At 32.0% G+C, this 15,597-nt stretch overlaps 1 protein-coding gene across 7 annotated transcripts in view; it reads right to left on the bottom strand.

Moving 5' to 3' along the window:
- The window catches only part of LOC126777145 (microtubule-actin cross-linking factor 1), a 266,118-nt gene that overhangs the window by 126,158 nt on the left and 124,363 nt on the right, over positions 1 to 15,597 (bottom strand). For 6 of the 7 annotated variants that reach the window (XM_050500046.1, XM_050500043.1, XM_050500044.1 and 3 more), the window contains 2 exons: positions 13,903 to 13,992; positions 8,982 to 9,152 (listed from right to left, as the gene is read on the bottom strand). In XM_050500046.1, the coding sequence (XP_050356003.1) occupies positions 8,982 to 9,152; positions 13,903 to 13,992 (261 nt within the window). Of the gene's footprint in view, positions 1 to 8,981; positions 9,153 to 13,902; positions 13,993 to 15,147; positions 15,241 to 15,597 lie in introns of all 7 variants that reach the window. The other variant, XM_050500057.1, reaches the window with a different exon arrangement.

Raw genomic sequence — 15,597 nt, 5'->3', positions numbered from 1 at the left:
GATTTTTAAACAATCAGATTTTTTTTAAATAACGAATATTTTTTTATATCTTTATATAATTCTTTTATCCATAATTGATTATTTCAAAACATAGTAATAAAGGTCGGTTTCTTTGATCTATGTATATTACTTATTTTATTACGATCAATTTGCATTTACGATTATTGGATGTGTCATCCATCTGTGACATTGAAATAGTTAGCGCATTGAAAATGTATTTCTTGTACGTATACCTTCTAATTATTAAATAATATAGGATTTCTGGAAAGATGAATAATGTCGGCAAGCGAATTACACACCTAATGAAAAACATTAGAGACCATTATTGCCCAAAGAATTTCCATTGTTGTCGAAATGTTGTCAAATTATGCTGGGCTTGAAGCTCATTGTCAGTAAACAGTTAATAACATACGACTTTACCTATAAATGTTGTATTGGTAGTGATTACTGAAACAGCTGCGTCTTCTTCTTTCAAATGTCAAATCAATGATTGCAGAAAGAGATAAATCATTGTTTAATTAAACACCCGCTAAACAGCCTTTATAAGTAAGGCCGATAATGTTTAGACTAATGATAACATTAAGAAATCTTATCTATTTAATAGCGATATAATTATATACAGTGGCGTAACTAATCGGAATCCAGTTTGGCGCCTTTTAATCGATTAATGCTGCGGTTTTTTTTCGCGTAAATATGTTTTGAAATATTAAAAGCATACATTTGATATTCAAAAATTAAATTGAAAAATACGCGCCTTTTTGTTATTTTTTAACATCGCTTTTTTCGGATTTTATTTTATATTTACTCTAAATAATGGAATATGGCGTAACGAAATATTTTCAATTTAAATTATATAAAAATGATTAAAGATTTAAAAACAAATTGGTACCACACTAAACCCACGACCATTTGACCATGATCCATATTAACCAATGAACGTAACAATATCTTCCACCCTTCTCAAGGCTTCACCGGCTGTTACATAAGGGTGCGCGGGCGTTGTGTGGGCGGAACATATGTTCAGTGACCTTGCTACCCACCCTCGCTCGAAAGGTCAGTACGCAACAAGCACAAGCAACGTGACGTCATTTCCGAATTATTTAAAAAGTTGGAACTGTTAAGTCACTTTTAAAGTCCTTCTGTTCAATAGTTTCTTAAAGATTTAGCATTTAGATTTAGATTCGTTTACTAAATAATATATATATGTATTCATAACCATTCTTTGTTATTACGTCTTTGTTATCTTGTTATTAACTAAATAATTAAAGACTATTAAAATTTCTTATGAGAGTTGTGACACATAATTTATCCCGAACAAGATGTAGTAAATTTAAATAAAAAATCCTCCTCATCCATGTAATTTTGAGCAAATATTTGAAACGTATTATACGCATCTGGTATTGTTTCAGCAAACAGCGGCGCACGCGCACCGGCCGTCGACCCGCGTCCGAACTAACAATGTTTCGACGGTTAACTGTAAGGTTGTTTTGGACAATAGTTATATTTTAATAAAACTATTTCAAAATGCACGCGAACAGGGCACAGATTATATCCCAAAGTGAAATGTCAATTAGGTCTTATAAGTAGGAGTACTACTAATGGAGGGTAGTCAAAGAACTTTTAGTCTCTTTTACAAAATTATTATTTTTTATATATATATATTTATATATATATATTTATATATATATAAATATACAAAATTGAAATACAAATTTAATTGCCATTAAATTATACCATACAATGGAAAAAGGGGCCATACAATGAAACACATCATATGCAGATATGAGATAAATTCTAGGCTCATATTTAATTGGTGCTTTGTTGCGCAAGTCTGGTTAGGTACGTCCTCTCATCAGATATTTTACCGTCAAACAGCAATACGTAAATATAACGTTGCTACGTTATAGGTCGAGATAGCCCAGTGGTAAGAACGCGTGAATCTTAACCGCGTTCATCGGTTAAGATTCACGCGTTCTTGGGTTCAAACCTCTGAATTTTCATGTGCTTAATTTCTGTTTATAATTCATCTCGTGCTTTTCGGTGAAGGAAAACATCGTGAGGAAACCCGCATGTGTCTAATTTCATCAAAATTCTGCCACATGTGTATTCCACCAACCCGCATTGGGGCAGCGTAGTGGAATAAGCTCCAAACCTTCTCCTCAAAAAGGAAGAGGAGGCCTTAACCCAGCAGTGGGACATTTACAGGCTGTTACTTACTTACGTTATAGGTTACGGGAGCGAGTGAGTATAATTACAGGCACAAGGGACATAACATCATAGTTCCCAAGGTTGGTGGTGCATTGGCGATGTATAGATTGCTTAATATTTTTTATAGTGCCAACCTAACGGCCCTTAATACACGTACGTCTGTGTATATTATGTACATTATCCGTTAAGTAACCAATTCGACCAGTATCGCCTAGAACTTGTGTAACAGCCAGCTATCACTATTATAATCGTTATATCTTAATTACCTTATCATTAATGGAATATTATGACATACATACATTATGATTACATGTTTTTTTTTTTTTTAATTAATAGTAGGAAGACGACTTGATATGAATTTTATATAGATCTTTTCGTACAGATATCTTTTTCTTATAATGTCGTATTATAATTTATGTTTATTAAGTTGGATTTGCAATATGGCAAGTAGTGTTAAAAATATATATATTTGACTGCCTCGTTGGTCTAGTGGCTTGATGAAAGGCCGCAAACCCGGATATCCTGAGTTCAATTCCCAGGTCGGGCCAGAAAATTCTCAATAGCAGCCCGGAGTCTGGAAGTTGGAAGTGTGTTCACTCCCGTGCCTCGAAAAGCACCTATTGCCATCCCATCGCGTCCCATCCCATCACCCATTATGAGAGTTAGGAAATAGAGAGTGCACCTGCATTTGCGCACACACTTGTGCACTATAATATCTCCTGCGTAGTTGGGTAATCTCTCTTGAGATTGGCCGCCGTGGCCGAAATCGGTCCGCAGGACATCATCATCATCATCATCATCATATATAACATAACAGCTTCTAAATGTCCCACTTCAGGACTAAAGATAATTCTTTTTTTCATTTTAGTAGGATGGCTGGGAGCTTGTTACACGGTGCTTCGATGCGAGTTGGTTTGTATATATGAGGAAAATTTGAATCCAATCCAACAAGCGCTAGACGAATTAGAAACAAAAAAAAAGCCCTTAAAAATTCAATGGTGCTTGGGATTAAGCCCGGTATCATCGGTTACGCGGGTCCAACCATTAGAAAATTCTACAATATTTATGATTAACCTAATAAATATTGAATTACAGTTATTATAAAACTTAAAATAAGAAAATCAGGCTCACTACCTGAGAACGAGGCAAAATTAAACTTTATTTGAATGGCATAAAGCACAATTTTTATTGACAAGACAAAAATAATTCCCTTAAGATAGTTTGGAACTATCTGATCTGAGACAACTCCGCAATACATTGCATAAACGATCGCAAGTAATCTATGAATAAACATATCTGTATTATTTTATATGACATCACTTATAAGGACCTATGAGTGTATACAGAGTGTTTCAAAAATGTTCTAATAATATTACAAAAAAATTAAAAAATCTAGTTGCATAAAACTAAAGCTGTCAAAATTTATTTGTATAAATTTTGACAGCTTTAGTTTAGTTGCATTTTAAGCAAAATATATTTAATTCAAATTTTCGATGCTTAATTTTAAATAAATATTATTTTTTATTAATAATAATAATATCCTGGGACATTTTTTACACACGGCCATCTGATCCCAAGTTAAGCTTGTACAGAGCTTGTGCTATGGAAATCAGACAACTGATATACTACATATACTACTTTTCTTTTGTAAATACATACTTATATAGATAATTACACCCAGACTCAGGACAAACAGACATGTTCATGCACACAAATGTCTGTCCTGGGTGGGAATCGAACCCACAACCTTCGGTGTGAAAGGCAAGTATCTACCAACCACACCAACCGGCTCATCATAATATCAAATCGATATTCAATCGATTTCACGTTGCAAAATAAACAGTTTTTATGATAATCTTTAGTTATCTGCATCAAATAATAAAAGTATTATAGCTATACTGGTGGTAGGGCTTTGTGCAAGCTCGTCTGGGTAGGTACCACCCACTCATCAGATATTCTACCGCAAAACAGCAATACTTGATATTGTTGTGTTCCGGTTTGAAGGGTGAGTGAGCCAGTGTAATTACAGGCACAAGGGACATAAAATCTTAGTTCCCAAGTTTGGTGGCGCATTGGCTTTAAGCGATGGTTGACATTTCTTACAATGCCAATGTCTAAGGGCGTTTGGTGACCACTTACCATCAGGTGGCCCATATGCTCGTCCACCTTCCTATTCTATAAAAAAAAAGCTCAAGTTACCATTCAACCACAGCCCTAAAAAGGGGATAAGGGCAAGCGAACGAAGGTTTGAAACAAAATACTTATAAACTGAAGTAAAAAACAAGTGTTTATAATAAATATTATTTCAAAACTTTAAGTAAAAACTATATATTAAAAGTTTTTACAACTAGTAACTACAATTTAAAAAGTTTTTATTCCTATCAATTTTAAAGTAACAATTCAATTCCTGTTCATGTTTCGGTTTATGGCAAAAACGTGCGTCGAGTGAGGTTACCGTCTATGAAGTGGTAACGGTAACAAAAGTTTTCCTGCTTGTGTTTAGTCTCCGGAAGGAAATAAGAGCTTTATAATATAATATAATAAAGTTAGAATAGTATGAGGTTCAATCAATTTGTTACTTCATACATCGACGGGTCATGATATCTAAGTAATATGTCCCTTGTGTAAGAACAACAATACAAAGTATTGCTAATTAAACTACCAAACACTATACTTCTTACTATTTATAATGCCAAGATAAGATTAGTAAGAAGGAAATAACCAAATTATTTAGTTTTGTTTTAAATATTATAATACTTAAATCATATGATGAGAAATAAGCTGTTTTTATTCTTCAATAAATGAAAAGAAATATCTAAAAAGACTTAGCATTTACGTCGCAACATGAACTTAGTTAAGTGTTTGCAACAATGCAGATATTATAATATCCAACGACACTTCGCATTAAGGAATTATTCATAGGACGACGCTAGAAGCATTTCAATTATTTTAGAGTTGCTGTTAGCCAAGAAGTCCAAGGTCGCAAACTTGGAGCTTTACCAGGCCACTTGGAATTGCTAAGAGTCGAGGATAAGTACCTAATAAAAGTCATTTAAACTGCAATAATAATGGTCTTTTGATGTAAAGAAAAATGAATATCATATTCAAGAAACAAACGTTACATTATCAGCATATAATGAAATGTTTACGCCAAAACCTATAAACAAAATAAATTAACAGACCTTATTGAAATATATGACATAAAGACAAAATACAAACAATGCTAATTACAAATTTTAAAAAAACCACATTAGTATGAACTAAACCAGCCACATTATATTGTAAATAAATAATTTACTTTAGCAAATGAACTTGCGGATATTTTCATATTGAAACCTACATTTTGGACACATGTATTAAATCTCGTTTGCAATTCTTATGAATGCATCCCACAGCTTTCAACCTTTAAGCGGCCACCCGTCAACTCTCATTCGACCTTGCAGAAAGCTGATATATCACATCCTGATAACATACTGTATAAAGCCTTATATGGATACGAGTAAGTGTGCCAGACACACAGCCCACGCGCTCTTTCAATACCATATTAATAGATCATTATTTTTTATCGTTCACCGGCCGAGTGACGGTTTTCTGTAGGTTACTTGGTAATTGCGAAAAGGAACCGTGCAATATGTACTGAATTTTAATCGGTTTTACTTTTAGACGTTCGTTCGTTTAATGGCAAGTTGAGTCAATGATATCCAGATATGTTCATGCGGCTCTAAGGTTGGTCAAGCTGGTACTTGCAATTAGCTCATTATTATTTATTTCTTAAACTCGCAATTTAAACTGACATGATATTTGTCCAAGGTTCCATGTTTTAGAATAGGGGAGAATATATAAAAGAATAACTGACTGACATATCAACCCATAACCCAAACCACTGGAGCTAGCAACATCAATATTTACATACTTCCTATTTTACTAAAGATTCCTTTTTCACAGTAGGTTAACACTAACAAAGGATTTTTTTTAATTTAAACCGTAATCTTTTTCGTAAAGATAATAAAAGTTTGCATGAAAATCTCTTATCTCTGAAGAAATAATTATTGAAATTCACGCGAGCGAATCCGTGGGTAAAACGCTTGATGACAATAATGCTATAAGTAATCCAAATAAAGAACAATGATGATATTAATCGTATCATCACAGATCGATTAAATAAATCACAAATCAAGAAGCACTCAAATTATTTTCCACGAGTTCAAATTCCATGTTCCTTTTTCAAAACCTTTCTTAAAGATTACAACTATTGTATAGCGTTTGAATCCTTACATGTTAGAAAATTATCTGCACGATAGATGTACATACAAAAGATCGCAAGACTCAGGGTACTAATGTATCGAATATTGGATCAGATGTCCATTGCCGATATACGGATATTACATATCGATTTGAATTACACCAAAATCGAAATTCAAACGGCATCGTAATGTTTTTAGATTAGTCAACAAGTTAAATATTGTATTAATTATTATTGGTTATTACAATTCAAATACGTCTGAGAAATTTATGGAGTCATAAAGTAATAAAATGAGCCAAAGCTATAAAAAAATTGGGTGTTATTTTTTATAATAACTTAAAACTAAAATAGAGACTTCTATACTCGCGATCCTCAATTTGCACGTGGTATGTTATGATGGCGACGGTTGTACTTGTTCTATTAAATGTCAGACGCGTGTCTTCCTGGTACACGACTGTCTTTTCTTGTAAAAGCTCATTGTAACTATGCATGTGCATACAATTCTAGACAACTTAATACCAAGAAACAGGTTCTCAAGCCGATTTCCTTATTATAAATTCTACAGACATCCAATTCAATTGCACCGGAACAATACCGTGATTAGAAGGAGACGGAAGAAAATTACGTAATACGAAGAAACGAGAGGGAAAGTAAACTTTTAGTTCGTAGTCTGATATATGACATTTATATAATAGGCTTGACATATTTGGTAATCAGTCAAGGAGTGTGTAAAAAAGGCCTGTTCTTAGCGAACCAAAGTTTGAGTGACATTTCAAAACAAGAACAGGCAGACAAATTAATCAAATCGGAGGAATTAAGTACATTCAAAATTGACATATCAATAAAACAAAGATGCTAAATAAAGGCTCGGAAATTATATATATATATATATTCGATTTATCCCGTGATCACCAATTGATGTATTGAATTAAATAATTTAAAGGAAAGCTAATTTCGAAATCGCTTAAAAAATTGTTTCCGTTTTTGTCTTTAACTATAGTGTCTATAAAGGTTGTAATATTAATTAAAAAATCTCTGAACCTCACAAAGCGATAATCGTTAAATTTAAGCATGCGAAAAATAACATTCTGCAATTGGTTATACTTCATAAACACGAATATTACTATTTTAGTATATACAGCAGATGCAAAATGAACAAAAAAAAACTCCTTAACTGTATCAACGTCGTGAAGACTTGCAAAAAATAGCATAAGTCACCAGCCATTATACTTGCAAAGATCAAAATATCAAGGTCGAAACGTGTAATGTGACTGCGTACAAACACGGTGTTTTCGTCACTTCATTTGATATGAATGTAAGACATGTATGTCATGGTGACATATAAGGCTATTATACAACATACGACCTATTTTTATGAACAGGTAAATCTGTATAAATAATGATATCATCCAAAACATTATCGTTATCTAGTACAATCTAAAATATAACATAAATAGATGCAACGACAATAAATATTGCATTAATTTAACAGTTAAATTCTGAGATCAGAACAAGAAGACTGGATTTAGAATTAACAACGTCAGTTTAATGTAAAATTCTACATCACGAGTAATGATTCGTTTTTAAGCAATCATAATTCCTATAAACTGGACACCGTCTAACAAGAATGTTCATTACCAATTAAAATAATACACGCCAGTAGAATGTTACGAAATTAGTGTTTGAGAGCAAGTAATTTTGCTTTAAGCACACAAGATAAAGTATCCAGTAGTGAAATATAAGAAAATGAAAGTAAACATCTTAAAATAATTAATTATACTTAAGTATCAACGATTTTATTCTACTTACATTAACGAAAAAGATTATGTAAGTTTCGGAATTTTATGAAAATTTCATCATTCATTATTTTAATTTAAATGATTACGTATATTAATATAATAACATATATTTTTTAGCTTTGAAATATTTGGAATTTTGAGATAAACACAATTATCAGTATGGACAATTTTTGTCCGAGAGTGAATTTAGAATACACGAATACTCTACCGTAAAGCGAACCATCTCATTCATAACATTGATTTTTTATAGAATTAGGTTATACCGTGTATCAAAGCTTTTTTTAAAATTAAACATGGCGATAATTACATCTTGAAATATTGTAAATTAAGTCAAATTGTTAAATACGTGATATTCAATATCGGTCTTCTTATAGACGTTGGTTAGCGGGTGATTAGTTTAACAATGTTGCGTCTTCTTTCGTATATCAAACCAATAATGACAGAAAGAGCGAAATAAATATTTAACTAAACAGCCGCTAAACAACGTTTACATAAGCAAGGCCTTAGTATTGTAGCTAGATCCGTCTAAAATCTTAATTAAGAATCTAAAATTGATAATTATCATTTTCTTTAATTATGTTTTGACTCTTCAAATTAAATGAGATTTATAATACAAAGTTTAATTCCTAGTTTCCACGTCATAATGAGAAATGTTCTAAAAAAACGAAAGCTAATGAATTGTTCAACAAAAATGAAATAATATTATTGAATAAATAGAATATGGCACTGACCTGGAAATGCAGGATAATGGTCCATATGAGCCCCAGTGTGAGTTTCGGGTTCCCGTCCACGATGTCTTCGGCCCTGATGTTAACGAGCTTGATCTTCTTGTACCTGAGGAAGTCCAGCGCCATTTGGACATTCTGCAACATGTGGAAGCGCATACGACCTCGCTCACGCGGCTGGAAAGAGAAATCAGCTTATTTAGTATTTATCGCCTTTTATTTCAGATTCAATCAATCAGTCAAATATATATCGTTTATTCAAGTAAGCTCTTAGAAATATATATATCCGTAACTATATTAATTAAATTATTAAGTATACTTAACAGGATATTTATTTACCATAGGATTCAATAAGACGTTAGCGATTTAAAATTTAGCTGTCTAAACTTTTCTATTCTTTAGGTTACTATTAATAATCGATTACCATTTGCCTTTCAAAATAATAAAAGATCAAATTTTTGTTATTTGAAAATGCCTATTTTTAGTAAAAAAAAATATCGTTTATATCATTTTACAACAATTATTACTATACAGATTAGACATTGTTTTAATAAAATAAAATGTCACTGGTTCAAGGAAGATACTATATGGTTTAAATATAGAATATGTTTATATTTTTCGTATCATAAAAGCTTCCGTTGCAATTAAATCATATTGTTATTGTTAGTCAAGAAAAAAAACCTATTATATCAAGTCTGTATAATAACAAAAGAAATATTTTATAGTCTAGGAAATAATACAACAATATAATATTAAGGATTTGTCTATATTTTAAATTTTTGACATAGCCCACCTCTCTTTAAGAGGAGGCAGTTAGGAGTCACTGACTGGAGAAACGTGGTGTCTCCAATGCGTGTCAGTGGATTAACGAAATGTAATTGTTTTATTCGACACATACACAATGACGTCGAGCACGAGATTAATCATACACAAATTAAGCGCATAAAAATTCAGTGGTACTTGCTGGGGTTTGAACCCGCGATCATCAGTAGTAATACACACAGTTCTAACCACTGAGCCAAGTCGTCTCATTTTTATCACGTGTTGTATATATATGGTTATGTATATCACCTCGCCTATTAACATCTGTAATGATAGCTATCTAGAAATAATCGGTTTTAATAAACGCTACAATCAATCATATTAGCTCAGTAAGTGTACTAAGTACTAGGATTATTTATGCCCCACTAGCAATCAATGTTCTGTGTAATAGTACTGCACACGCGCATTAAACTTTATTTGAGTGCAAATGGATCTAAATAATAAAATATATAATGCGTATTATAATAGAGTTAACTATAACATACATCTTTACTATTTTATAATTATTATTAAGCCTGAAGTCTTGTTTTAATATATATATGTGTAGGATTTGTTACGTGATTAATAATAGTATAAAAAAATAATTAATCTTGTTTCAAAACTCAAACGCGAAAGCATCGAGTGTGCTCTACTGACGTTTCATAACTCGATAAAATATACGTCTATAGTATATATTACATAATATAATACAGCATATGTACATACATTTTTATGTATCACGCTAAAGTTGTTGAGAATGTATACATTTTAAAAATAATCAATAAAAAATGCCTTCGATTCGATTTGTAACAACATCAATTAAAAATAAAGGCAAACCACACAATTTGTTCTTTTTTTTAAATTTGAAAACTCGAGTAAATATAGTTTTTATTATCAATATTGACTTTCAACTACAAACTACATTATATATTTGTTCACTAAAATAAATAAGTACCTATATAAGGGCCTACACCTACGTCTATTCTCCTATGATACTGAACTACGCTTCAAAAAGTAATATGACGTATTGCAAACGTGATGAAGTCATGTACTATGGTACTTACGCTTGCACGTTTAAAAGTTCATGATTTGCGCGTTTCGACAATGTATAAAAATCACTGCACTAGCCAAGTTTCATTGTTTGACACACGTAGAAATGCAATTGTTTATGTTATATAAATTTGTCTTTGTGTACGTCTCGAATAGCCGAGATGGCCCTGTGGTAAGAACGCGTGAGTCTTAACCGATGATCGTGGGTTCAAACCCGAGCAAGCACCACTGAATTTTCATGTGCTTAATTTGTGATTATAATTCATCTCGTGCTTTACGGTGAAGGAAAACATCGTGAGGAAACCTGCATGTGTCTAATTTCACTGAAATTCTGCCACATGTGAATTCTACCAACCCGCATTGGAGCAGCGTGGTGGAATAAGCTCCAAACCTTCTCCTCAAAAAGAGGAGAGGAGGCCTTTAGCCCAGCAGTGGGACATTCACAGGCTGTTACGGTTACGGTTACGGTACGTCTCGATAAAGAATATATGTATTTATATAATTTCAACTAGTTTCACTGTAAGTGGCTTTCAAAAACTATCAGCTTTTGACTATATAGGACTATGAATGCTATTACTTTTCTTGTAATTATTTTATACTACTTCTGATTCAAGAGTACCTTACTTCAAAATTCGAACCTCTAGTCCGAGAGGCAAACGTCTCCTTTTGGTTTCAATCCCAGAAGAAAATCAAGACGGGCAGTTCAATTGCGTTTTTTACTCGTTGAAACTCGTTTTTAACAGCGTATATAATTTTCTCGTTATTCGATGTTTCGTCATATGATGTTAATTTGTCAATAATTAAATGCTGATACGTCGACGTTTAGAAAACTTTGAAATTTTAAAATGTATATACATGACGGTAGGGCTTTGTGGAAGCACGTCTTTGTAGGTACCAGTAACACAGTAACAGTAACAGTAACAGTAACAGTAACAGCCTGTTAATGTCCCACTGCTGGGCTAAGGCCTCCTCTCCCTTTTTGAGGAGAAGGTTTGGAGCTTATTCCACCACGCTGCTCCAATGCGGGTTGGTAGAATTCACATGTGGCAGAATTTCAATGAAATTAGACACATGCTGGTTTCCTCACGATGTTTTCCTTCACCGTTAAGCACGAGATGAATTATAAACACAAATTAAGCACGTGAAAATTCAGTGGTGCTTGCCCGGGTTTGAACCCACGATCATCGGTTAAGATTCACGCGTTCTTACCACTAGGCCATCTCGGCTACCTGTAGGTACCACCTTATCATATATTCTATCGAAAAACAGCAATACTTAGATTTTTTTTGTTCCGGTTGAAAGGGTGAGTGAGCCAGTGAAAGTACAGAAAAAACGAACATAACAACTTAGTTCCCAGGGTTGGTGGCGCATTGACGATATAAGGAATGATTAATATTTCTTACAGCGTTAATGTCTATAGATGGTGGTGACTACGTACAATCAGGTGGCCCATTGCTAATTTTATTTAATAAAATTCGAATTGTAACGTTAATACCATTAATGCCCTTAACCTACATTAACCCCGATACATCTGCGGAAGGGTGATAGCGGTATCGCTTCCACGCCACACCTGCTTTAATTTATTACGTTCGCTACTATGTTGTTAACTTAACCAGCTGTTACTTGAACTAGATACTATCGAGAGCTCGATAGAATTTTTTCTAAAATATCGATTTCTTTAGTATTGCTAATAAGGTTTACTAGAAGGGCAAAATTAAAATGTTCGTGTCTGGAATAGGAACAAGTTATACTTTTATCCCAATCATTTCACACCTTCAGGTTTTTCATAGTCAACTTATCTAATTCGAGTTCAAACCGATTTGACATTGGTCGATGACAGCCGACGACGCAATAAGCGACCAATAAGCATTAAATATTTATATTAGTAAATCTGACTTTGATCATAATATCAGCAGCAGTTCGGTTTTTTGTATCTTAATATTGTCTAATACTCGTAGTAATTAGATAATTACCCTATCTATATTCATAACATAGAATTATTATGAAGATTTCATTATGTTCTTTATTTAAATAATACCAAAAAAAATGTTAATACATAACAAAACATTTTAACGAAAAACTCGAAATTAAAATTATCAGACTTAAGTTTTCTCAATGGACGTTAAAAAATTTTTAAAGAGCGAGGTTTTTTATACCCTCGTCAATAATTTTAGAGTCCTACGTTAAGCTTTTAACAGAGACATAATTTATAAATAAACTTCAATAGTTAATCAGAGACTGAATAGACTATACTGAAGTAAAACAACACGAAACAAGAAGTGTATTTTTATTTTTGAATTACCATAACTAATGACTCGTGTAAAATGTTTTATCGAGTAAACAAACGCAAAAACTAACATGTTATTGAACATATTAATGAGAGAAGAAAAAACTCGTATACACCAAGGATACTACAGTATTTTCCGGATTCGTTACGAATTCAATGTTGTTTAGATAATTAATTATTGGAGTTATAGGTACTGCTGTACTATTAAAAATAAACGTTACTTATGGTAATAATCCTCGTATTTCGTTTAGGCACTCGAAAATCATCAAAAATCAAAAATTTACGAATAAAACGAATATTCTTTTAATAATAAAAAAACTAGAGAAATCAAATATATAAAATTGGAATATCTGTAAGTACCTGTATTAAGTACATCAAAGCCAATTGCCAATTTTATAAATTCACAAAACATACTAAAAACTGCACAGTAAGATGTTTCCAGTAATGTCACCGACGCTGAGGTGGGCACTATACATAAGGATAGATCACAGAAATTCTCAATTAGCTACTCTCAATTCGTGAACGTGATCTAAGCTTGAATACTTTATAATTTAGAAAATCCTGTCAAAATGGTTATGGAATGTACTATATTAACATACTTAGAAAGACAGATGCACTCGGGAGATTTTCTTCGCAATCATATTCTGAGAATTTAAGCTAATTAAGCAATATCGTCAGTGACAAGTGTTAGGCGGAAAAACTTATTTCGTCACTGATAAAAAAAGTATGCGAGATTATGAAACAAGACGGTCAGTTACGAAATATTTAAAGATAAAAATGTATACTTACGAGGTGTTCGCCAGATAGCACCTCCAGCAGTGAGATGAGATTGAGGCCATCTCGCAGGTCTTCGAACAGATCATTCACGTGACGGTTCACCTGTAAATACGATTACTATAAAATAATGCATAATAAGATTGTTCCTAGTTCATACCCAGATAAAATATTTGAATCTAGATAACGCTTTTTCATATTTCGTTAGCAATTGTATAATTAACTTTTCTTCTTGTTGTTTGCGAATTAATACTTTGTCAATCATTTATCCAGTATTAATATCCATGATAGGATTTTTTTGATAAGGGGCTCCTCTACAATGCTATGACAACATACATAAATGCTATTAATTAAGAAAATTACATTACTAAGATTCACAGTTGACCGATTAGATAACATTTATGGATGTAACTAAACATAGAATTTCCGACTAGTTAATCCACTTATCAATGTCGGTGATAATCTTTTTTTTACGCGTTTAATAGAAAACTTTAAAATTTAATGCTTTAAATTTCTTTAATTTTTCAAAACACCTAATATTTAATAACAAATCATTTAAACTACAAAAACAACGCTCATGCAACGAAAGGTACAAAATGAAACACGAAAATAAAAAAGTAAGTTAATTAAAAATAAAGTCTTCATCAATTCAGGCAAATCAAACTGTTACAATTTTGAATTAAATGTTAATTCAACACACCGACTGATATACATAACAACATTGATATCAGGTGACAAAAATATAAACAAACAACTTGAAAGAAAAAGATAAAATCCTGTAACATTATTTTAAGCATCTTTTTGTTGATGCACAAAAATTTGTAAATACATGAAATGTTAATTATATAACTGAAGAGATTAAAGTTATTCCAAATCTAACAGCAATTGTCAAATCATGATATATTTGTAATAATATAGTAACAATACACAACTTACAGAAACGCTAAAAATAAAAAAACAAAACGAAGATAATCGTTAACTTTTTAGAATATAATCAATGCTCAAATTAAAATATTCAAAAATAGCATAACTAAAATTATTATAACACTAAATATAATGCATCAAGAACAAATCTAAAACATAAAAGAGGCGTATAAGACTCCAAAAAAAAGCGTGTAACTTACGACAATCCAGTTACTTTGTATGCCAAAAAGAAAGCTAAAGGAAACGAAGCACATGAATCATTTTTGAACAATTTTTTTAAGGAGTCTTGATCATCTACAACAAAACAACATTGAAACGTTCTCAATCAAAACTTACTTGTTGGGGCGGACAACATGGTTGATTATTGACAATCTCACACACGTGTAGACGTGTGTATGTCTGTCCGAGCAGCGTGAAATATGCAAAAACCTGGATAAGATATGCAAATATACCTAATCATACATACACTTACGATTTCAGGATTAGGGTCTGTCTTCAACTAACTTTATAGTATAATATTTTAAAATCTATATTCGTAATAAAATATTTCTTATTATAACATCGAGCAATACAATAACTAGATGATGTAATGGAAACAAACATATGACTAACTATTTCTAATATTTGCATATCCGTAATAAATACGTTACATGTAAACGTACTAACGACACCTTTCAACTATATGGACAAATAAATACTATTATAACACAATTATATACATATAAAAATACCAAAAAAGAAATCATTAAAATATATATAAATTAAAGAATATATAAAGAAATTAAA

The sequence above is a fragment of the Nymphalis io genome, chromosome 22, assembly GCF_905147045.1.
Source record: "Nymphalis io chromosome 22, ilAglIoxx1.1, whole genome shotgun sequence".
Lineage (NCBI taxonomy): Eukaryota > Metazoa > Arthropoda > Insecta > Lepidoptera > Nymphalidae > Nymphalis > Nymphalis io.
The sequence above is the reverse complement of the archived record's forward strand: the minus strand, read 5'-3'. Positions and strand labels throughout refer to the sequence as shown.